The following is a 22,651-nucleotide window of genomic DNA, read 5'->3' on the forward strand; positions in this document are numbered from 1 at the left end:
CACACTTCGGCCGTAACCACCGCGTGGCATCGAGACTGCGCCCAGCGTCCACGCCGCATACCACCATGGACTCCTGGATGTACGTCCCCTCGGGCAGTAATGGTAACAATGCTCTGCCGGGTAACACGAACGAGGGCGGCTCGAACAGCCAGCGGAATTCCCTCGACAACACCAACGCCGGCACCACGACCTATTCCGCCATCCAAGCCGCCACCTACCGAGATTCAACCTCTCCCGATCAGCTGCAGCAAGGCAGTACTAAACCCGGCGGCGCCCACAACCCTCGAATCCGAAGGCGAAACCGCCAGATCACTTCGTGTCTGGAATGTCGGCGTCGCAAGCTGAAGTGCGACAAGCAGGCGCCATGTTCGAATTGCACGCGCTTCCGGAGGGATTGCCTCTATCTCGCCCCGGCCTTGGATCCGCAGAGCCAGCAGAAGCTCGCGGATATCAAGGAGAAGATGGGTGCGTTGGAGAAGAATCTTGAGAGGGAAGTCGCTGCGAATAATAGTAAGGCGCATCTTGGGGGAAGCAACGTTGCCAAATTGACTGCTGAGGTGAAAGCTGAGATGGCTGTGGCGGAAGAAGAGGAAGAGGATGATGCGGAGGAAGATGAAGATGGGCTGGAGCCGACGCCTCTGGCTGCGCTGGATCAGGTGTATGAGGAGACGGTTGACGACGAGTTGATGGATTTAGGCGTGCAGGTCAGTCCTCTAACCTTCTCGTAACAGAACCTTCGCTTACTCACTACGTACTTTACCAGATGGGCAAGATGCGCATCTCCGAACGCATAGGAGGCTGGATCCGGCCCAAGCTCGTCGAAGAGCTCAACGACACGCTGGAGGATGTCAAGGCGGGCAAATCTCGACACTCCCAATCACCCGCCATCATCGATCACCGCGAGTTACGGCCGGGAGCAGGACCCAAGCTGCAAGCCTCGCCTAAGAGCTATATCGGTCCTGGACCAGACTACATCGCCCCGGCGAGCAGCTTCTTCTTCCCGGGGACGAATATGAGTACGAGTTTGATTGATTATCTGCCGTCGAAGAATGCTGCCGATCAACTTATCGCACAGTACTGGCATGCTGTGCATTACCTGGCCAGAGCCGTGCATCGCCCGACGTTTGAAGCCCAGTATACGCTCTTTTGGGGCCAGATCGCTACGGGAAGTGAGCCTGTTCCAGCCGTGCAGGGCATCATCTTCGCGGCCATGTTCTCAGCGGCAGTCAGTATGAGCAATGAGCAAGTCATGCAAAGGTTTGGGACTTCAAGAAACGCGCTTGTCGACAGTCTTCGATCAGGCACGGAGCAAGCCCTCGCCAAAGCCAACTTCCTGCGAACGACCAAAGTCGATACCATGCAGGCGTTTGTCATGTATCTCATCCCTCTGGTACGGTCTGAAGTCTCTCGCGCGCACTCCGCTCTCGTAGGAACAGCCATCCGTCTGGCAGAATGTATGGGCCTCCACCGCGACGGCTCCTTCTACAATATGACTCCCGTCGAAATTCACGTTAGACGAATAATCTGGCATCAACTGTGCTTTCTGGACATGCGAACATGCGAAGCGACTGGTCCTCGCCCGCAGATCCGCAAAGACGACTACGACACCAAGATGCCCCTGAACGTCGACGACATGGACCTGCTCGATCCCAACGGCCCACCAACAGAAGACAAGCCCTACTGGACCGACATGACCTTTATGCGAATCCGCGCCGAATGCCAGGAAATGCGGCGCATGGTGTGGTACGACATCGTCGCCCTCGACAAGAAGAAGAAAACCCTCACGTCCGTCCTCGTCAAGGTGCAGAAATTCCGCGCGTCGATGGAAGAGCGGTTCCTGCCCATGTTCGACGACTCCATCCCCATGCAACGTCTTGGGCACCACATCTTCGAAATGCACACCAAAGCGCTCCATCTCCAAGTCCTCCACCGCTACCTCTTCAGCACCACCCAACGCATGCCGGACCGTCTCCGCCAAGTCCTCATCGAAGCCGGTCTCGTGCAGATGGAGTGCTCCATGACCTTTGAGACCGATCCCGCCATGACAGCCTGGACGTGGTACCGCGGCGCCTTCAACCAGTACCACGCCGCGCTCCTCCTCATGGTCGAAGTCTACGCCTACCCAATGCGCCGCGAAGCCGCGCGAATCTGGAAATGTCTCGACTACATCTTCGAGATCCCGGCGCATCTCGCACCAAAACAAAAGGCCGAACTGGTATTGACCGACCTGCGCGACCGCATGGAAGTGTACCACCAAATGCGGAAATTGAAAGTGAGCAATCAGATGGAGCAGCGAGTGGGCGGCGGGAAATTGGGCTTGTACGGCCGGGCGGAGTATCGCGTCGTGGATAGTCTGGGGCAGATGGTGCAGCAGAATCCGAATGAGTTTAGTCCGCCGCCGCCGGTGGCGAGTTCGGACTCGAATTCGAATCCGAGCGAGAGTCGGCAGGGGAGTGTGGCTGCTCCGAATCAGACGAATACTACCGCTGCTGGAGGAGGGCAACAAGGAGGAGGAGGAGGAGGAGGAGGAGATGTGCAAATGAGCATGATGGATGATATCGATTGGGTAAGTCCTCCCATCTCACAAAAAGCAATCTCCCTCAATACTGACGTGATATGATAATTCCAGGCGGAATGGGAAAAAGTCTTCAACCCCGAAATCTACACGGGCGACCTCAACATTCCGGACTTCAACATGACGGATTTCACCGGTCCCTATACCACCACAACCAACACCTCCCAAACCTCCACATCCACCACACAAAACCCCCCTTCCACCGCTCCGCTAGACCCCATGACCTTCAACATCCAAGCCGCAGCGAATATTTCAAGTCTTGGGATCACGAGTTCGGAGGCCTTGAATGTTCCTACGGGTATGGACGGGGTGGGGGAGGGGGATTTGAGTGATGTGCAGTTTCCGGCGAGTACGTGGTTTGCGCCGGGGATTGGATCGGGGGCGGGGCAGTCGCAGGGAGGGGGTGGTGGAGGTGGAGGTGGGTATGGGAGTGGGTGGGGGAGTGGACAGGGGAGGTATGGATCTGGATGAAAATGAAAATATATGAGGAGAGGAGGATGAGATCGATTTTTATGACGATTTTGAAGGTTATGTGTAAAAAGGAGAGATGTTGAACGTCTTGCTCTGCTCTACTCTGAAATTTCTGGGTCGTGGAAATGTTTCATGAATGATGCAGCGTAGTCGTGGGTTTGAAACGAATGTTCGGTTATGTACACATTTTCTTGAACACATTTTCTTGAATCTGCGAGATGCAGCAAGCCATTTGCAATCAGAACAGAACACTTTGTTAATTCCCTGTCGTCTCGTCATTGACTCCATTCAGCATACTCATACCCTCATCACATCGAAAAAATCCCCCCTTCTACTCTTCTCCCTCCCCCTCATCATCCTCATCCTCCTCCTCCAACTCATTAACATAAACCCCCTTCCCCCTCACCTCGGTACACCACAACCCCCAAGGCCTCTCCACATGCTCCATATTCGCCTTCCACGCATCCTTGCCCTCCCTCTCACTCAAATACCTAACCCCCTCCTGCTTGACCTCTCTGCCTCCGCCTTCTTTCTCCTTGGCCGCCAGGCTGTCCGCGAGGAGGGACATGTTGTGGGATTGCTGCATCAGTAAAGCGGTGGTCTGGACGCGGGCGTTGGCGCAGATGAAGATGGCGCGGTAGACGGCTTCCTGGATCGTCGTGCCGATGCAGGTGAAGCCGTGGCCGCGCATGAGGAGGGTTGGGTGTGGAGGGATGGGCGGTGGGGAGGTGGTGCTGGAGGTGATGTAGTTTTTTATCATGGTTGTGGCGGTTTTGGTTATGGTGGAGGGGTTGAAGCCGATGGCGAGGGCTGGAAATGACTGGTTAGATGGGGAGAGATGCGGAATTGAGGTTATTGATGGCCTACCTTCTCCTAAGTGGGAGTTTGTCACGAGGAGCGAGTGCAAGTCATCGCTGGACTTGTAGTGGTTTGCGATGTCGTAGACGGGTGGTTGGGAGCCTAGAGAGATTCAATGAGAAAGATAGAGAGGGAGGAGAAGAAAGATGGAATGGTTTGATTGAAAGAGGGATTCTCAGGATGAAGGTTGAACTCACCCATAACACCACCCATGTGGAAGACGGGCCTCAAGGGCACACTTGTAATACTGAACGGCAAGACAGCCTCGTTATGAGCATGGACCACGCTGTTCACGCCCGAATACTTCTTATACGTCTCGGAATGGATGAACCTCTCCGCATATCCTTTTGGAGCATCCTTATTGACGGGACTGGCATCCTCGACGTAATACTCTTCGAGATCTTCCCTCTTGGAGACCAACGCTGGAGCGAGAGATCTTGACAGGAAGAAAGTCTGAGGGTTCTGCGGATTGCGAACCGATATGTGACCGTAGGCGTCGACGACACTATGGTTGTGGAGGATGTGGTTGGCGGTGATGAGGGTGCTGAAGAGGTCCTTGGAGGGGGGTTTGGAGGCACGGAGGAGAGCGGCTCTTTGGTCTTCCGAGGGCATGGCGAGTGAATGAGTTGAAATGAGAAGTGGTCTTATACCCGGTGACGGTGGCTCATCAAGGTCCAGCAAGCGTCTTGGTGTCTGCGGTCGTACAGGTCTAGACGGGGTGGAAGCCTCGGGGGTCGGTGGGCAAGGTGGAGCTACCCTTGTGATTTGGCGGGGATATGCCCATCGGCGTTTTCTGGAGAGTGGGATGACGTTCAGGGTTGGTGATCACTGCAGTGGGGAGCTGCCGTCGTGCAAGTTGGAGCTGTCGGCCATTAAACCGGCGGCAGCTGAAGACGATAAATAGGTTGCCTGATTCCACGCCGTCAGTTATAAATTGATCAATCCCCTCCACAGCTGCTGTCCAGACCTCACAAACATCCACTCCGTACAAAATGCCCACCACCGAGTTTGTCGTTGCGCCTCTGAAGCCAGGCATCGAGATTGGCGAGCCCGACAATGAGGGCGCCAAAGCCATCAAGGAGTGCGGCGACACGCTGAACAAGGCGGATGGCCTCCAGCGAGTGCGCATCGGCACGCAGGTCGAGAACCCCAGCAATTTCCAGATGGCCGTCAGTAAGTTATTATCAGCCTTTCCACCCACTGATTCGCCTGTCGTCCCAAGATAGCACAGCTGCTGATGAGGTTGCAGTCTGGGACCACATCGACAAGCACAAGGAGTTCATGGCCCAAGACAGCTACAAGCCCTTCCTCGAGCGCTTCTTGAGCGTCGCGGCCGGCCACCCCGAGATCATCCACGCCGACATGGTGCCCGAGGGCGCCGTCAACAAGGCGTTCGAGGCACCCGTGACCGAGATCGCCACCTTCTACTTTGGAGGCGAGGCTCCCAGCGGATACATCGACGAGGTGTTGAAGTTTGGACAGACGCTCGACAAGGAGCAGCCCGAGGGCTACCATGGCTCGGCGGTGGGCATCACGCACGAAGACATCGAGAAGGACGGGCACAAGGGTAAGGGTGCGGTGTTGACGGTGGGGTGGAGCAGCGTCGACGCTCACCTGAAGTTCCGCGAGACGGAGACGTTCAAGACCCTCGCTCCAGTGCTGCGGAAAGGGGTCAAGACGGCCAACGTGGTGCACGTTGCGTTTTTGAGTGTTGCCCAGTAGGCGGTGGTGGGTTGATAGACAGACTGTATGTGACGGGATTCATACTCTTCACCCAGCTGTGCGATGTGATCTGCAGTATGCGCGTGTCAGTGACCTGGTTGAGATCGACAATCCATTTTTGGGTTGGGCATGAGGGATGGGAGGGAGGTGTTTGACTTAGTATCGGCATTCATCAGCAGCCCTTCACGACGCGATACATTCATTCATGATTGTGGGATGGCTATCCGCGTGAGCTCAGACTACATATGTACAGGCGAGAGTAGTGAGACAGAAAGGGGACAAGATTATTTTTCCCTGCCAAGACAGAGGGCAGGAGCGGTCCTTGGGTTCGGGCGGGATGTGCCGCTGTAGGAAAAAGTCAATACATCAAGAAGTGGATGTGATGGGATAAGATGTTGTTTCAGCAGCGTCGTCGAGTGTTTGAATAGCGCCCCATGCCGGCCTATTGCTGCCCATATCCAAGGCACCACCCGTCTAGACTTGAAAAAACCACGCTCAAAGTGGGAGGCATATTGCTTTTATCGCGTGATGAGGTGAACTTGCTTGGTTTGGGCGGTAACTCCGTGCCGGCGCGGGCTCCTCTGCTGCCCACTGCTCAAGCTGCTGCTGATTGTGCCGACTCGTCTGCTGCTGTCACGTCTGCTCTGTTCTGCTTTGCGTCTGAGGCTTGGGCGGCGATGCGGCTCTCTCAAGCTGCATCGCTCCTACTCCTCCTACTCACCACCCAAGCCAACCACACTCGCTGACTCCCTCCGCCCAACTCCTCCCCCAAGCCCCGAGTATCGCCAGCCCGGACATTGATTAGCCCTCGCCAATTCTTCCACCACCACCCGATCGCATTCGCCCGCGCTGTCGTCGCGGCCCGACGAGCAGCACCTGCGCCTGATTCGCCGGCGGACTCGAGTCCTGCGCTGCGATTCCCGTAGACCTGGTACACCTCGACAACACACCCACCGCACCCATCGCCGCCAGCGACCCCCGATCCGCCGCCCACGCCTCGTCCTCCGCCGCGCCGCCCCCTGCTCGCCGCGCAGCAGCACATATGCTGCATTCGGGCAGTCTTGCCATCACCACGCGGCGGGGTTCACTGCTGCTGGGCCGCCCCGGGCCTGCCATCAATAATCTCCCGACGACCGCCATAACATCACACGAGTCGGCCCGCCCATCATGAACGGCTACTCCTACAATGGCGCCGACGTCGGGCATGGCATGGACCAGGGCGACGAGGCCCAGGACAACGGCATCATGATGATGGACCAGAGCGGCATGCCCATGACGGGCGCCATGGGCGGGCAGTCGCTGGACGACATTGTCAACAACAACGCCAAGATGATCCGTCGCCAGAGCATGCCCCAGGGATACGGCACCAGTCCGCAGCACCTCAACGCCGACGTGCGCCGTGTCTCCATGCTGGACTATGCCTCACAGTCGCCCGCAGGCTCCATGGGCGACTTTCAGTACGATCCCAACCCATCCCTCGACCAGTCGGCCTACGCTTCTTCAGGCCAGGTCACTCCTACCGCCGCCGCTGTTGCCCCCACCGTCCAGCGCAGACCGCCGCCCACCCCAACCCACCACCGCCGCCCGTCGGGCAGCGAGCTGTCGCTCAACACGCAGTTCGCCAACAATCCTCAGAACTTCCCCACCAGCATGATGCCCCCCAATTCGGCCTATGCGGTGTCGCCTGCACACCCTCCGAACAACATGGATCTATCGGCTATCGAAAGTCCATATATCGATTCTTCCATGGGAGTGAATATGGATTATGGCATGGAGCAGAGTTTGAACGGCGCCGCGACCGCTGAGCCCATGCCGATGAACCTGTACAATCAGCCACAGTTCTCTCAATCCAACCTTTCCTCCCCCATGCACCAGCAGCAACACCAAGGGACGCCGCAGTCGGGCAGGATGTCCTCCCACGATCAGGCTGGAAACAATAGTGTGCGCTCACACTACAGCTCCACCAATCGCACACCTACCTCACACGCCAACATCCGCCAGCTGCAGCGGACTCAGAGCTTGCATGTATCGGACGTGACCAGCCCGGTTCATGGTGCTTCGCAATCGAGTGCGACTCCAACGGGTGCTCCTCCCCAGATTCCTCAGCGCACTCCATCTCGTTCCCAAACGCACTCCCAACCGTCATCACAACAGCCGACTCCGGGGCACAAGACGCCTGGCGTGGGATTTAGCCACCAGCCGCAGAATCCGCCACATGGCTCATATCAAGACCGAGGAGTCGGCCAGGTGTCGGCGCAGGGCTATGATGGGGTCAATGGGCCCGTTCCAGTGGCCGTGACACCGCAGAACTACAACCCCAACAACCAGAATTTTCCATGGGAAGTCCCAGAGGGAGGCTGGCCGTCGACGATGGTGGGCAAGACGCACATGAATTCGGCCTCCAAGAATGCGTATTCCTCGACGGGGTTCGATATGCTTGGCGTTTTGGTGAGCTTCTCTGCACTTCTGTTACACCGCATGATGGCTGACTATTCACCTCTAGATGCGCGTCGCGACACGTCCCCACCCTGAAATCAACATTGGATCCGTCGACCTGTCTTGTGCCTTTGTCGTCTGCGATGCGGAGAAGGATGATTTCCCCATCGTGTACTGCTCCGACAACTTCGAACGTCTGACCGGCTACACGAAGCACATGATCCTGGGTCGTAATTGTCGCTTCCTGCAGTCGCCCGATGGCAATGTCGCCCCAGGGGTGAAGCGCAAGTACGTGGACGACGACTCGGTGCTGTATTTGAAAAACATGATCAATCTGCGTCGCGAGGCTCAGATATCCCTCATCAACTACCGCCGCGGCGGCCAGCCGTTTATGAATCTGCTCACCGTGATCCCCATCGCCTGGGAGACGGACCAGGTCAAGTTCTTCGTGGGTTTTCAGGTCGATTTGGTGGAGCAGCCCAATGCGGTCACGAACAAGAATCCTGGTATGTGCCATCGGCCGATGCGTGAGCCGATTCGCACCGATCGGCTGCACCCAGAACACTCCACCCTCGCGTAACACCAAATTGTACCCTTGCTGACAACTGTATACAGATGGCTCATACTCGATCAACTACCAGCGGGGCATGACGATGCCTCGCTATGTCATGAACGCGCCTGAAAACACTCCAAAGTCGGATCTTGGCCAAACGGTACCTCGTGACGATGTGTCCGCCATCCTCAGCACAATCGGGAGCGGCGAATCAGAATACGCCAAGCGCATGTGGGATAAAGTCTTGCTTGAGAACACTGACGACGTAGTGCACGTGCTGTCCCTGAAGGGCCTGTTCCAATGGGTCTCGCCATCGGCCTTGAGAGTCCTCGAGTATGAGCCCAGCGAGCTCATAGGCACCGCCCTCAGCTCAGTCTGCCACCCGAGTGACATTGTCCCAGTTACGCGCGAGCTAAAGGATACCTCGACGGGAGCTTCAGTCAACGTCGTGTTTCGAATACGGCGGAAGAACAGCGGCTACATGTGGTTCGAGGGGCATGGCTCACTACACACCGAACAAGGCAAAGGACGCAAATCCATCATCATGGTGGGCCGCGAACGACCGGTGTACAGCCTCGGCAAGAGTGAGCTTCTCAACGCTGGAGGCATTGGCGAGAACGAGCTGTGGACCAAGATGTCGACTTCTGGCATGTTCTTGTTTGTGTCTTCCAACGTGCGGCAACTCCTGGATCGGCAACCTGACGAGCTTGTCGGTGTCAGTGTGCAGTCACTCATGCGCACTGAGTCCAAGGCTGACTTTGGTCGAATCTTGGAACATGCTCGCACGGGTAAGAAAGCGTCAGTCAAGCATGAGATGATCAACAGGAGAGGTCAAGTTCTCTCTGCCTTTACCACGCTCTACCCTGGAGACGCTACCGAAGGGTTGAAGCCTACCTTCATCGTGGCTCAGACCAAACTCATCAAGTTCTCGCGTGGCAACCAGTCGAGCCGACCACCCATCTATCCAAAGGCGGAGAGAACCTCACAAGAATCCATGCAGTCTGGCCAGACTACCGGCGGACAGGGGCAGGATGACAGCACGCAGACACCAAACTCGGCCCTTTCAGGACGATACATGGCCACGGACGGGTCGGCGGCGACATATGCTGGGCAACATGGACTGCAGATTGGACACCAAGATCAGTCGCTAGCGGCAGAGGACAATCTCTTTGACGAGCTCAAGACGACCAAATCCAGCTCGTGGCAGTATGAGATTCGGCAGCTGGAGAAGCGCAATAGATTGCTGGCAGAAGAGGTGCAGTCGCTGATTGCCGCGAAGAAGAAGCGCAAGAGGAGAAAGGGGGCTGGTAACCAGCAAAAGGATTGCGCCAACTGTCATACTCGTGTGACGCCTGAATGGAGACGTGGGCCAAGTGGGCAACGAGATCTTTGCAACAGCTGTGGATTGAGGTGGGCGAAATTGGTAAGTTACCAACCTATGAGAGGATCGTGGGATGATACTAACCTCTACAGAACGGCCGCGTATCGCCGCGCACCAACTCGCAACATAGCGTCCACTCGGCAGCTTCTGACAAGGCTTCCAAAGCCAGCGCTTCTCCGAGGAACCCCTCGATATCAAACACTGGTGCTGGAAGCAACAACATCAAGATGGAGAGTCCGAATGACGCCAATCGATCCAATGCAAACCACGATCCACAAAGAGCTAATGCCACGTCGCCAATGAACGGGCCGAACCAGCATGGGTATGCCGCTAGCATGGAGGGTGCTAGTGGTGTGCCAGCAAAGATTGATGAGGCCATCGAACCGGATTGAGCATGTCTGGGCGATTACCTCTTTACTCATATATCTGGCGGTCGGCTATCAAGCGCGGTACTTCGGTGATGGCGGCTCCGATCCACCTGGATCTTTAACGTTTGCGGTCTTCAGAATCTTGAACCGCCGTGCTGGACGGATGCGACTGCTTTGTTTGACTGTTTTACATTTCTTGGAAACGAGATACCCCCTTTTTGACCCATTTTAGCTGGGCGAACTGACGTTTACGACCGGGACGGGAAAAAATCTTTTCATCTTGGGACACGGCATATCCGCTCCGCCTGCTATTCTTTCCGAGGGCATGACGATACACGAACACGACGATGCTTCACTGGCGTATTTTTTGATTGTTATACAGATGCAGTGCTCGAGAGGGGAGCGCTGCGAATGGGGATGGATGGGAGGGGAGGTGTGGATGACAGGAAGGGAGATGGTAGGGAGAGACACAAGCGCAAGCTGCCGCTGCTCTAGTGCTCTGTTAGGGGTGATTGTTTCGAGAAAAAGGCGTGATCAGATGTCCAAGAACAAGCGGGGGAGAGATCAATCTTGCCAGTGTCTAATGTACAGAGTGAGAAACGAGCAAGTGAATGAAAAGGAACTGAAAGTGATTCGTACTACGCCTCTTAACTCGTTGATAAAGCCATGACCCGGGAGAGAAGAAACAAGTAAACATTGTAAGCTTGGACGTGGGATTCTCCACTCCACCGCAGCGATGTCGTGCAGTAGTTGGATGTTTCGACCACAAATTTCCCAGGAGAAAGGGTTGGGTTCGAGCCTGATTTATGAAGACGGAGGCGGAGTGAAGTCAAAGTAGGCTTATTGTAGGAGAGCCGCATGAAACTCTCCTGTCTTTTAGGTATACGGTAGGAGGTTGGCTCTTGTCTGGGGTCAGGATGCCGAAGAAGAGTTGACATTTGGAATTGCCGGGCTGGTGTACAACGGATAGATACATGTACATGTTGCCCGGCAGTGTCGTATATAGTGAAGTACAATTGTACTTGAACCTCAACTATGCCTCGGGAGTTCTATGCCGAGCCGATGGCATGTGTCTGTCGAAAGCTCCACACGCACGCACCACGCACGCACGAACTCGATCTGCGACCAGGTGCTCCTCCCCCTCTCCGCTGCCTCACAAACCCCTGCCAGCCTGGACCTCCTCCGACAAGCTCACCCGGTCCAAACACGAGCTGCGGAGTTGGAGTTGGGCATGAATGTTCCTTCTCCTCCTCCTGCTCTTGCGCAACTCCCGACGCTACTGCGCACTGGTTCTGCTCGTTGCTACCTGACCGTTGGGGTTCTTGCTAGGAAACCTTAACTTTGATTTTTTGTGTGCTGCGTTTCACACCAGCGCGAGCGAGCGTTGAAGGACGAAACGATTAGGGCCCTTTGCCTTTGCTACTAGTATTGACTCCTTTTTTAATACTACCTATTGGTTTTCTTGTTTACTGCTACTACTACACCACAGCGAATACTACCTGTTTGTTATCTATCTACCTACCTACGAACACCGAGACAAGTCGCTTGTGAAACCGGGGCCTGCGACTGCGTCCCTCCACCCGCCTCACTTCTGACATACATCCACCCATCCATCCACCCACCAATTGCCGGGACCGCCTCGACCGGACGCGCAGTGTTAGCCTCCCCCTCCGTCGGGGAAGTGAGGCGTGGGAAGAAAGAGAGGAGAGTTGGACGTGGAAGAGACGAGACGAGACGAGACATATTTGAGATACTCGATCCTCAATCCCGCTGTACCTATCCTTCGGTGCGACTCCTGTACGAATCTCGTACGCGCTTGACGACTCTATAAGACTCCGGCATTTGCATACATCCCTCGATTTCTCGCAAGACATGGACGACAACCACAAAATCTCCATCACCGTCTGCGGCGACGGCGGCTGCGGCAAATCGTCCATCACACTGCGTCTCGTGCGCAGCCAATGGACGCATGAGTAAGGATGAGCCTTGCAAAGAACCCACACAATCACTTCCAATCATCCTCTAACGCATGCGAACGTACCTGACAGATACGACCCCACCATCGAAGACTCGTACTCGGTCACGCGCACCATCGACGGCACCACCTACTCGCTCGCCCTGACCGACACGGCGGGCCAGGAAGAATACCGCGGCCTGTGGTCCTCGTCCAACATCAACTCGGACGCCTTCCTGCTTGTCTACGACATCACGCAGCAGATGTCGCTCACCGCCCTCGACTACTTCACCCAGCTGATCGAGATGGAGAAGGAGAATCGGCTGGAGCGAGGCGCGGTCCTGCCCGTGTGCATCGTCGCGGGGAATAAATGTGATTTGCAGGGGATCCGCCAGGTGGGTGCCAGGGAGGGGTTGGACTGGGCGCGCACGAGGGGGTATGGGTTTATGGAGACGAGCGCGAGGGAGATGGTCAATATTGAGGAGACGTTTGCTCGTATGCCTTTTCCCCTTACACATACACATACGTTGTGGGATGTGAGTGCTGATGTTGGATGATAGTGTTGGTCCGACGAGTCGTCCAGGCGAGGAAACAACATCAGGAAGGTGGCATTGCGCCCAATGCATTGCCTTCGTCCACGGCGAGGACTCGACCGCTGGATCCTTTGCCGGGTCAGAATGAGAAGGCGCTTCCTCCGGATCCGAAGTGGGATGATGAGGATGATGCGAAGCCGCTGAAGTGGTGGCAGAAGTTGAAGTGTTGGTGAGAGGTATGAACACCCAATAGCCTGGGCGGATTCTTCGAAGGAGACTATGCGGATGGTCCACCACCAGACATCGAAGGGCACAATACACTTCAAGCCGCCTCGTCCCTGGAGCTGGAATGACTACGGCACTTCACGACTCCTATGGACTCTTAGTCACACGCATGCTATGCTCACCTCAGCAGTGTGGCCTCACATGCGGCATCTGTTCGGTCCATCACGACGGGACCGGACTCTTTTCGAGGGGTCAACGGAAAACAAACCCTCCCACCTACAGCCCACGAGGCTTCTATACCCTACGACCTTTGACGATATCGACTATACCACGGGCATGGCCAACAGTACATGCACCCACACATACCCAGGCATCTGGACCTACACATAATTTGGCTTGGATCGGATCTACTGCACATCTGCGACAAAAGCTCATATATGAATAATTGGCCGCGGCATACCCTGATTTGGTTTTGCTTTGCTTTGAGTTGGAGAGAGAAAGAGAGAGCGACAGATGCAAAGTTCGATACCCCTGTATTCGTATATACGACATGATTCTAACGACGACCTTGTTACCTACTACACCATCTTCTCGACTTCGACCGATGAGACGGGTTTCAACTGACAGACGGCAGACATTCGATCAGGGTTCGATGGTGGTCCGTCGCCTACTGATCGATCGGACAGCGAAACCATCGCCTTGGGAGATGGCAGGCAGAACGTCGAGGAGCCTGGAAGTCATTCGCCGATTGTGACGGCGAGGCAATGCCCTCACCAACGCTTGAACACAGGTGAGCCTCGACAAGTCCCCCATACTAGGTATGTTTCCAAGCTCCAGGCAAAACCTAGGCATACGAGGATCGATGACTAGCATTCTCCAGGGGTTCGACCACTCACTATCCCCATCTCCCACACAAGCACTTCCTACCCTCGTCGGCCGAATCTCTCGCCATGCGCATGAAACTGGACTTTCGCTTCATGACCTAGACAAGTACGAACCTTCTTTGATACGCCCACCCAGGCTGAACAGCGGCTTCCCGACTTTCGAACTCTCCTGATTCTTGTTTACCGTCTGGCTGGGGTGACTTGGCTCGCGTGCGTGACAGCCGTCAAGGTATTTAAATGTGCCATGTGACGGACGTATCTTTAATTTGCGAGAGCGAAAGCATCTTGCAGTACGACAGTTCCTTTCTCTCTTATCTTTGCTTCTTGGTCTTTTTCGAAGACGTCTACATTCTTTTGCTTTGATTGAAGATCACTCTCTTTCTGGACGAAGAGGACTTCGCACCCTCGTTGACTTCTGGCATTTGAGACTTTCGTTCAAGAGACTGCCTTCACTTCTCTAGAAGATGCGACTTTTCCAGAGCGGCGGTCTATTGTCTGGAGGTTCCGCCCTCTCTTCATTAATCGCATTTCTTCTGTGCATCTCGACAGTCGCCAGCGCTGCGCATGTACCCAATGGCCATGCCAAATTCCATCACAGGGTCGAATCAAGAGGAGAGAAGTTGGACACAGTAGCAAGGCAGGCCACGCAGCATGTACAGTCTGGATTCAAGACGGTCGGATACTATGTTAGGTTAGTGATGGCATGCTCTACATATCGACACTGCTAATGAGATACTCCAGCTGGGCCATCTATGGTCGAAACTGGCCAGTCACCAACCTGCAATCGTCCGAACTCACCCACGTCCTCTACGCATTCGCAGGCATCGACAACAAGACCGGCGACGCATCCCTCACCGACACATTCGCCGACGTCGAGAAGAAATACCCAGGCGATGTCGATCCCCCAAACAACAAGACGACCAACCTCTACGGCAACCTCAAACAGCTCTACCTCCAAAAGAAAGCCAACCGCAACATGAAGACACTCCTCTCATTCGGTGGCTGGAACCTCCGTACATACTTCGCCCCTGCCCTGAAGAACCTCTCCGGACGACAGAACTTCGCGCGGACGAGCGTGCAGCTCCTCAAAGACCTCGGATTCGACGGTCTAGACATCGACTGGGAGTACCCCAACTCGACCTCCGAAGCCGCCGCCCTCGTCGACACCTGCCGCCTCTTCCGCGAAGAACTCGACAACTACGCCCGCAACCTCACGGGCCACCCGCACTTCCTCCTTACGCTCGCCGTCCCCGCGGGCCCCGATCACTTCCAATACTTCGACATGCCGGGCCTCCTCCCCTACGTCGACTTCATCAACCTCATGGGCTACGACTACGCGGGCTCCTTCTCCAACTACTCGGGCCACATGAGCAACCTGTACAAATCCCAGCGCAACCCGCGCTCCACCGAGTTCGACACCCAGACCGCTGTCGATTATTACTTGGGCTCCGGCTGGCCGAAGGAGAAACTGAACCTGGGCATGCCGCTCTACGGCCGCGCCTTCGCTAATACCCTCGGTCCCGGTACCAACTTCACCGCGAGCACCGTCGGCAGCTGGGAACCGGGTGTCTGGGACTACAAAGTCCTCCCGCAAGCCCTCAACGGCTCGCAGACCTTCTACGACGACCAGGTCGTCGCCTCGTGGGCGTACAACAACCGCACGCGGTACATGGTCTCCTACGACGAGCCGGTCATCGCGGCGAAGAAGGCCGAGTATATCGAGCACAATGGGTTGGGAGGCGCGATGTGGTGGGAGACGAGTGGGGATGCGCCCGTGAATAGTTCGAGGAGTTTGATTCGGACGGTTGTGGATGCTTTTGAGGGGTGTGGGGTGGGGGTTGAGTATTGTCAGAATTGGTTGGAGTATCCGGGGAGTAGGTATGCGAATTTGAGGGCGGGGATGGAGGGGGAGTAGCAAGGTGAGAAGGGGGTGAGGAGGGCGATGTGGTCGTTGTGGATGGGATGGTCGAGAATCATTCTGTTGAGGAGATTGTAGGTCATGATCAATGGGCGCTGACGCTGATGCATACGTGACACTGCTGGCTGGTTTAGTACACGATCATAAGCTCGGCTCCCTGGAAGCTCAAACATCAACACGCAGTCTCTAAGTGCAGTCAAACATCGTTTTAGAGTTGAAGAAGATAGACCCATCCCTACAGCCTTAGTAAACGTTCGCACCTTCCCCTTCAAGCTGGAGGTATCACAACTAAACTAACCACTCTAAGTATGTCCTACCTGTGGGGATTTTGCTTGTACTTGATAGTTCGCATACGCGAGTATCTTCAGCGCCCAAAGACCTATCAGAAATGTTTGCTGTGTAGCTATCAACACGTGCGTGATGAAAGATAGCTTGGTAAGTTCTAGTAAGCGAAGGTACATGTTTTTTTCGCTCTCCGGTGTAGAGCTATAGGGGTCTAGGTCTAGATGGATGCGCGTCCTGGTGCTGGGGTAGAGGCCGCACTCGCGTTTTAAGATAGAGGAAGAAGAAAGAGAGGAGGGGAGGGGAGGGGAGGGATGGGGTGTGATGGGATGTGCAGGTACCGCTCGTTCAAGAGAAAGGAGGGAAATAATTTTCTTGGTGGCTTTGCTGTGCTGTGCTGTGCTGTGTTGATTTTGGACTTCTATTTTTTCTTCTTCTCTTTTGGGCTGTATTTGCAGTCGACAAAGGAGATAGTGATTCGTTCTTGACGGACGGTATCGGTGTCTAGGCGGATGAGAATCACAGACCGGACAGAGAGAAATCTCGACGAGAGGATGTCGTCTTCCTCGAGCAATTCTTCCTCATCCACGTCTTCGCTTGCACTCTTATTACCACCCGCCAGCACCAATGAGAACAACTCGCCATCATATCCAACAGACCAGAAGTTCGCGCAAACACCAGCAACATCCGAGCTCGAGACGCTGACTCGCACCGTCATCGATGCCATCAACGCCCGCTCCTACCAGCCCATCCATAATCTTGTTGCGTCGACGTACAAGGCCGATCTGGATGATATCTCTCGATCAGACTCGTACGATCAGGATGTGACGCAACTCTGGAACTTGAGTTCGGATAATCCAGGCTATCGTGTGGAAGTAATGGAGGTCGAGGCTGACGTGGATGAGAGGGGTGGTTATGCGATTGGTATGTCCAGGTTGATGAAGCGAAAGTTATTGTACGCTGATTGCAAATCTTTCATAGTGTACTGCTTGTTGTCTGTGACTGGCAGACCTGCGAACATCAGAAGGCAGTCGGTATCGATCGTCGAATGGATGCGACGAAATGGCCAGTGGCAGTTTTACAAGGCCACTCTCATGAGAGGCCTGGACGGCACCGAGATCGCACACCCGGGATGCAGGCGTTGCGCGCACAAGAAGCCCAGGCGAAACTCTGCAGTCAACACAACGTGACGAAGTTGAAAGTCACTATCTCCGTGCCTTGGACGAAGCTGGTTGACAAAGACTGGTTCATGAGGCCCTCGACTACCAGCGCTGTCTTGAGATGGCTTGTCGATGCTGTTGCATTCTTGTCTCCCAGTTGGTGTACGCATTGTGCCAGCGAGCTCTTCGGACGGAGATCCGCCACCATTGCACCCAGAATGCCGTGCGCAAATGGGCGAGCGTACGTGTAAGGGACTGCCGTGCCTGGATCCATTGCCAGCGGGAGGCCCATATTTGCAGCGGCATAGACAAGCTCACTTGTTTACCCTGAGCCACCGCATGCCTCGAGGCCAAATTGAGATGGCTGCCAACCAGTTTGAAAGCCGCCAGGAGTTCACGGAACGGGAGGGAGAAGGTGGCTTCTGCTTTCACAGTCTGGACTTTTGAGTCGATCTCGCACGATATCTTCAAGGACTTGAGCGGGCTCTGGAGTTGCGGCGGCTGTGAGCGGAGAGGCCATGCCAATGTGAGGCCGATTTGAGGAGAAGTCTGGCTATTTGTGCTTTGAAGATGGAGTCTCCGTAGTCTGACGAGGAATCTTGCAAATGGAGAGAAGACGGCCATGGCGACTTTGCTTGTTTTATGTTAGAGGGAGGAAGATGGAGCATCAACGTGGATAGAGCGCACTTTCTGTCGGCTTGGGGCTTGCGCAGGATCCGGAAACATCGCGAACAGTTGATTGCATGCCCTATGGCGAGCTGAGAATGCACGTGTGTTGTACGACGTTGTCCGACGGCACAGGCTGGAGCGACGACCTCAGGATCTTGAGTACACCCGAAACCCCGGCGAGAGCAGCAAATAATACTTAGAGCATCCTTCCTGAGATTGGTAGAGGTCGGTTCTTCAAGAAAAGTGGTCTTTTTCATTTCCTCGGACGTAGTTACGAAGCTTCTCCAAGGCCGTGACGGTAAAGACAGTCCGCTTGTGCCTGACTAAACCCTTGCGAGTGGAGGTTTGCATGAAGTGTTCGAGCTGTTCGGGGTCCAGAAGCGTGTCAAGGTTGTAGACTGGCACACTTTTGACAGTCGTCGACTCCCTCGCTGGCGCAATTCCTGTAGATGTAAGGATGCAAGCCAAATCATTTCTTTCCACGGGACCGTCCCCGGATAGCTGCACCAGTAGATCTTCCCCCTCTTGTCGACCCAAGCAGCCTTTCAATGACTCTACGGCTTTCTCCCTCAGTTGTTGCAAGACCATCTCGGGCGTATCGACATCCCAAGACCAATCCTTGTGCGTAAGCTGCTTCCCCATTGCAGCCACAGCGCAAGCCTTGACCTGTTCATTGAGCATCACTTGCCATCTACTCTTTTTGTCGCTGACATTCTCCAGCGCTTCCCGAGTACCTATGATATACGATTTGCCCTGGACCTTAGAGCGTAGTGCCGGCACTAGCGATGGCTTTCGTTGCTCGTCTGGAGCGGGAATGTCGGCTGCAAAGGGGACGAGGAAGTGGGAGGGCAGGAGAGCTTGCGTGAGGCGGCATTGGCGGATGTCGGTCGCGAGGGCGTGGGCTGTGTATGAGGCCTCAGCAAGCATATTAACCAGAAAGCCTCCTTATGTTCGTACCGAATGGATTGAGCCTAAGCTTCTGCTCAAATTCACTCAAGTCATCTTCTCTCTTGACAACTCGTTCCTTCATCTGCTTGTGCCTCTGCTTTCCCGCAATGGCTATGGGATCCATGATCGGCGGTAGAGGCAAGCTCTTGTTCCCATATTTCCTGGTCCGCAGTGTTTTGCTCCCATCCTCGCTGATCACGGTGGGTTGTGCTTCTGCTTCGTAGGCAGGATTGGTCTTCCAGGCGTAGAGCCGGCGTGAAGGTGGGTGTAAACCATTGCTGGCGGTGGTCGATGCCTTCAAGGATTGATGTCTTCCCGTGTACATGACATGGCGCATGCGATGCTACAATGCTTCTCTTGGAAGAGTTGACGGGAAAGTTTGAAGTTGTTGTTGGTCGCGTGGCCGCTCGAGATTCACTCACCAGCTCGTCAAAGCGGAAGGTGGGGCGAGGGCATCTCCTTGGGGAAGTTGCAACCATTTCCCTCCATCGTCAACGACACATCTGCAAGTTCTCTACCACAACACCCGTCAGTAATCATGGAACACTTTGCCAGATCGAGCCTGAGGGCTACCAGATCACACATCCTCCGTCAAGCAGCTCGAAGACACGCCCGAACCTTCTCCAGCATACCGCAATTCCCACCAACACTCAATGCCACCCCGCAGCAGCAGCAGAAACCACCCAGCTCAGCCTTGCCGATGCCCTTCGTAACGGAGACCGTCGGCGGCGGCTGGCATACCTGTACGAATAGATACACCCAAATTAAACGTCCGCTCACTCACAAATCCTCCCACAGACGACATCTTCTCCCGCCTCCTCAAAGAACGCATCATCTGCCTCAACGGCGAAGTCGAAGAAACCTCCTCCGCCTCCATCGTCGCCCAGCTCCTCTTCCTCGAAGCCGAGAACCCCTCCAAACCCATCTCCCTCTACATCAACTCCCCGGGCGGCTCCGTGACCGCGGGCCTCGCCATCTACGACACGATGCAATACATCCAATCGCCCGTCTCGACGATTTGCTTGGGGCAGGCTGCTTCGATGGGCAGTTTGTTGCTTTGTGGCGGTGCGAAGGGGAAGAGGTATTGTCTCCCGCATAGTCGGATTATGGTGCATCAGGTCAGTGGTGGGTATCATGGGCAGGCGAGCGATATTGCGATTCATGCCAAGGAGATTTTGAGGATACGGGAGAGTTTGAATAAGATTTATCAGAGGCATTTGACCAAGGAGAGGAGCTTGGAGGAGATTGCTTCGGTGATGGAGAGGGATTTCTTCATGAGTGCGGAGGAGGCGAGGGAGTGGGGGATTGTCGATGAGGTGTTGGATCGGAGGTCGAAGGAAGGTGATGAGGCTGGGGAGCAGAGATGAGGACATCACAATCGTGAACAGATGGAGGCCAGAAGAAGAGACGAGGGCACAAAGTTTCACGCTTGGGCATTCGACGTTGAAGTCGATCGATGGCATAGCCTACCCTACTTGCTGGGTATAGCATCCAGTGCCGTCTGGAAGACTTTCACCAACGTGGCAGTCTCTTCCAACCCGACACTGAACCGCACCAGGCTCGCCTCGCAGCCAAACTCCGCCGCCCAATCGAGCTCTGCATAGTGAGCCAGCAGCACGAACGGCGAACTCAGTGTAAAGTTCGTGCCCAGGCTTGGACCCTTTTGTGTGTCGAGACTGTCATAGAAGATAGCAGCGTCTTCGACAGAATGGAACGTCGCACTCAGAAGCCCTCCATATCCACCTTCTGGCAGCCGGCAAGCGTCGTAGAACTCCTTCGTTGGACTGTACTTGGGGTAATTGACTTGCTTGACCCTGTTGTGGTTTCGCAAGACATCCACAATCGCCTCTGCATTGTGATTGACTCGCTGAATACGATCCACAAAGTCTCGGCTGTTGCGTTCGAGGTACACGCTGTCTTCTTCAAATTGATTGTCTTCATACTCCTCCGCCAGCACCTGCTTCAGATTGCTGTACCATTTGGATCGAGGATTCAGGATCATGGCGCCTCCCATGACGTTGCTATCACCGCTGAAGATCTTGGTAAGGCTGCTCACGACAATGTCTGCGTGAGGAAGGACGTGGACGTTCAAGAAGTTGCCAATTGTTTCGTCGATGACAATCGCAAATTGGTACTTGTCCGCCAGTGTACGCAAACGCTTGAGGTCGGGGGTCTTCAGAAGCGGATTACCAGGGAATTCGCAGTACAGTGAGAGAAAGCGCTCTCCTGATTCCAGCCGTCGCTCGAGGTCGTCAATATCGTCGGAATTGCCATGTCCGTAAAAGACAGCTCCAGGCCCAAATTTCTCCAAAACCTTGAGCGTGTCGACGTAGGGGAAGCCATACATAACGCTCTTCATCTCACCTCGCGCCAGCCTCAAAGCTCGATGTGAGGTGAAGATGGCGTTCATACCCGTGCCGAAGAGGTACACATCATCCACGGTAAACTCTGGCACGTCTCGTGTCCGCTCTCGATTACGGTCCACCGGCTCCTCCAACGACTGTGGCAGATCCGTGTTGGTGGTCAGCGAGCCTGCGATACGCTTGCGAATGGCGAGCTTCGCTTGCGCGGCGAACTTGGCATTCAGGTTGCGTCCAAATCGTTCTTCAATGAATTGCTCCGAGTCAAGAACATTGTCTCCATTCGTAGCCGCTTCACTTCCATTTGGAGCTTTGGCATGGCCATTCGTGAGGCCAAGGTCAACCGACGTCTGACGCTGGTATCGCTTTGGCCCTTTCGTCAACCGAGGAGTCTGTGGTGGCGTGAGTGAGCTCTTCTCTACCAGAAGGTTTTCGTCAAAAGCCCTCTGGCAGAACTCAGCCCGTCGACTGGAGATGCCTTCGCCAGTATGCTGCCAAAAGACCTTCGCCGCTGGCCAGCTCTCTTTGGGATAGATGACAGCGGACACTTTGGGAAGAACACGGCCAGGCTCTTGTGTGGCTATCTTCGATGGGTCGGGCACAAAGTCCAAGTGGCGAATAGTCGACGGGTCAGTCTTTGGGATTTGACTTGATATAAATTCTTTGCAGCGGGCAGCACATCTGGGAGATGGCATGAGCATGGCCTGCTCAGTATCCGATGAGCCATGTGCAGCTACGATGCTCGCGGCTAGCTTTTGGATCAGCTTGTGGATAAAGAACCTGGTATATGGTTAGTCAGGGGCGCAGAGTAGTGGGCTTGGTCACAAGAAGGGGTGGTTTGTGCTTTCAGTAGGAACAATTGGTATATTAGAAAACCCTCATTGATTCACTCGGGTGTACAAGTAGGTGTCATCACAGCATGCATCGAGGAGAAGAGGTCTGATCTCGACTCACCTGGGATAACCGCATTGCATCTTCTGCACGACCCAGTCCTCGCCTTCCTCGTAGCCAACATTGGACAGCCATGTCGGGAGTGATACGCTGACAGCCTGACAAACGTCAACATTGGATCTCACAAACAGGCAGTGGTTCTCTCACATGTGGAGTGTCAGGGGGAATGGTCTCTCCCAAGGTCTGGTTAAAAGGCAATGGTGTCGGTGCACCGGGCACTCTGACTCCCGGCATTCTGAAAACTTTTCAGCGGTGGTGGTGATTGGCGAAATGGATCTCTGTGTTGAGTCGGGTCTGCGGGAGATGCTCTTCTCGTTGTTATAGACAGTGTCGAGTGCACGGAGACCGGACGAAGTCGGGGAGTCAGAGCCAGAGTCAGAATTGAAATGCCGATGGATCATGG

The 22,651-nt window shown here is 55.0% G+C and overlaps 10 protein-coding genes across 10 annotated transcripts; 7 read left to right on the top strand and 3 right to left on the bottom strand.

The window, feature by feature from the left end:
• Positions 1–65: 65 nt before the first annotated feature.
• M409DRAFT_52064 (uncharacterized protein) lies at positions 66–3,046 on the top strand (the record flags this gene model as incomplete). Its single annotated transcript, XM_033811976.1, has 3 exons — positions 66–704; positions 764–2,566; positions 2,630–3,046. 3 exons carry the CDS (start codon positions 66–68, stop codon positions 3,044–3,046), a joined length of 2,859 nt encoding a protein of 952 aa, XP_033670412.1.
• Positions 3,047–3,377: 331 nt separating this feature from the next.
• M409DRAFT_19938 (uncharacterized protein) lies at positions 3,378–4,516 on the bottom strand (the record flags this gene model as incomplete). The annotated part of the gene is made up of 3 exons (XM_033805156.1): positions 3,378–3,856; positions 3,914–4,006; positions 4,102–4,516. 3 exons carry the CDS (start codon positions 4,514–4,516, stop codon positions 3,378–3,380), a joined length of 987 nt encoding a protein of 328 aa, XP_033670413.1.
• A 380-nt stretch (positions 4,517–4,896) lies between these two features.
• M409DRAFT_52066 (uncharacterized protein) lies at positions 4,897–5,626 on the top strand (the record flags this gene model as incomplete). The annotated part of the gene is made up of 2 exons (XM_033811977.1): positions 4,897–5,077; positions 5,154–5,626. The coding sequence occupies 2 exons, from the start codon at positions 4,897–4,899 to the stop codon at positions 5,624–5,626; spliced, it is 654 nt and encodes a 217-aa protein (XP_033670414.1).
• Positions 5,627–6,793: 1,167 nt separating this feature from the next.
• M409DRAFT_19940 (uncharacterized protein) lies at positions 6,794–10,388 on the top strand (the record flags this gene model as incomplete). Its single annotated transcript, XM_033805157.1, has 4 exons — positions 6,794–8,074; positions 8,130–8,568; positions 8,678–10,038; positions 10,089–10,388. The coding sequence occupies 4 exons, from the start codon at positions 6,794–6,796 to the stop codon at positions 10,386–10,388; spliced, it is 3,381 nt and encodes a 1,126-aa protein (XP_033670415.1).
• Positions 10,389–12,236: 1,848 nt separating this feature from the next.
• Positions 12,237–13,084, top strand: M409DRAFT_52068 (uncharacterized protein; the record flags this gene model as incomplete). The annotated part of the gene is made up of 3 exons (XM_033811978.1): positions 12,237–12,337; positions 12,413–12,813; positions 12,879–13,084. 3 exons carry the CDS (start codon positions 12,237–12,239, stop codon positions 13,082–13,084), a joined length of 708 nt encoding a protein of 235 aa, XP_033670416.1.
• A 1,340-nt stretch (positions 13,085–14,424) lies between these two features.
• On the top strand, positions 14,425–15,875 carry M409DRAFT_52069 (glycoside hydrolase family 18 protein; the record flags this gene model as incomplete). Its single annotated transcript, XM_033811979.1, has 2 exons — positions 14,425–14,651; positions 14,702–15,875. The coding sequence occupies 2 exons, from the start codon at positions 14,425–14,427 to the stop codon at positions 15,873–15,875; spliced, it is 1,401 nt and encodes a 466-aa protein (XP_033670417.1).
• Positions 15,876–16,714: 839 nt separating this feature from the next.
• M409DRAFT_19942 (uncharacterized protein) lies at positions 16,715–17,350 on the top strand (the record flags this gene model as incomplete). The annotated part of the gene is made up of 2 exons (XM_033805158.1): positions 16,715–17,084; positions 17,142–17,350. 2 exons carry the CDS (start codon positions 16,715–16,717, stop codon positions 17,348–17,350), a joined length of 579 nt encoding a protein of 192 aa, XP_033670418.1.
• An 873-nt stretch (positions 17,351–18,223) lies between these two features.
• M409DRAFT_19943 (uncharacterized protein) lies at positions 18,224–19,262 on the bottom strand (the record flags this gene model as incomplete). Its single annotated transcript, XM_033805159.1, has 2 exons — positions 18,224–18,891; positions 18,947–19,262. 2 exons carry the CDS (start codon positions 19,260–19,262, stop codon positions 18,224–18,226), a joined length of 984 nt encoding a protein of 327 aa, XP_033670419.1.
• A 375-nt stretch (positions 19,263–19,637) lies between these two features.
• M409DRAFT_64645 (uncharacterized protein) lies at positions 19,638–20,304 on the top strand (the record flags this gene model as incomplete). The annotated part of the gene is made up of 2 exons (XM_033816165.1): positions 19,638–19,680; positions 19,736–20,304. The coding sequence occupies 2 exons, from the start codon at positions 19,638–19,640 to the stop codon at positions 20,302–20,304; spliced, it is 612 nt and encodes a 203-aa protein (XP_033670420.1).
• Positions 20,305–20,408: 104 nt separating this feature from the next.
• Positions 20,409–22,482, bottom strand: M409DRAFT_64646 (uncharacterized protein; the record flags this gene model as incomplete). The annotated part of the gene is made up of 3 exons (XM_033816166.1): positions 20,409–22,077; positions 22,252–22,346; positions 22,396–22,482. 3 exons carry the CDS (start codon positions 22,480–22,482, stop codon positions 20,409–20,411), a joined length of 1,851 nt encoding a protein of 616 aa, XP_033670421.1.
• Positions 22,483–22,651: the final 169 nt, after the last annotated feature.

This window comes from Zasmidium cellare, assembly GCF_010093935.1.
Source record: "Zasmidium cellare ATCC 36951 unplaced genomic scaffold M409scaffold_9, whole genome shotgun sequence".
Taxonomy (NCBI): domain Eukaryota; kingdom Fungi; phylum Ascomycota; class Dothideomycetes; order Mycosphaerellales; family Mycosphaerellaceae; genus Zasmidium; species Zasmidium cellare.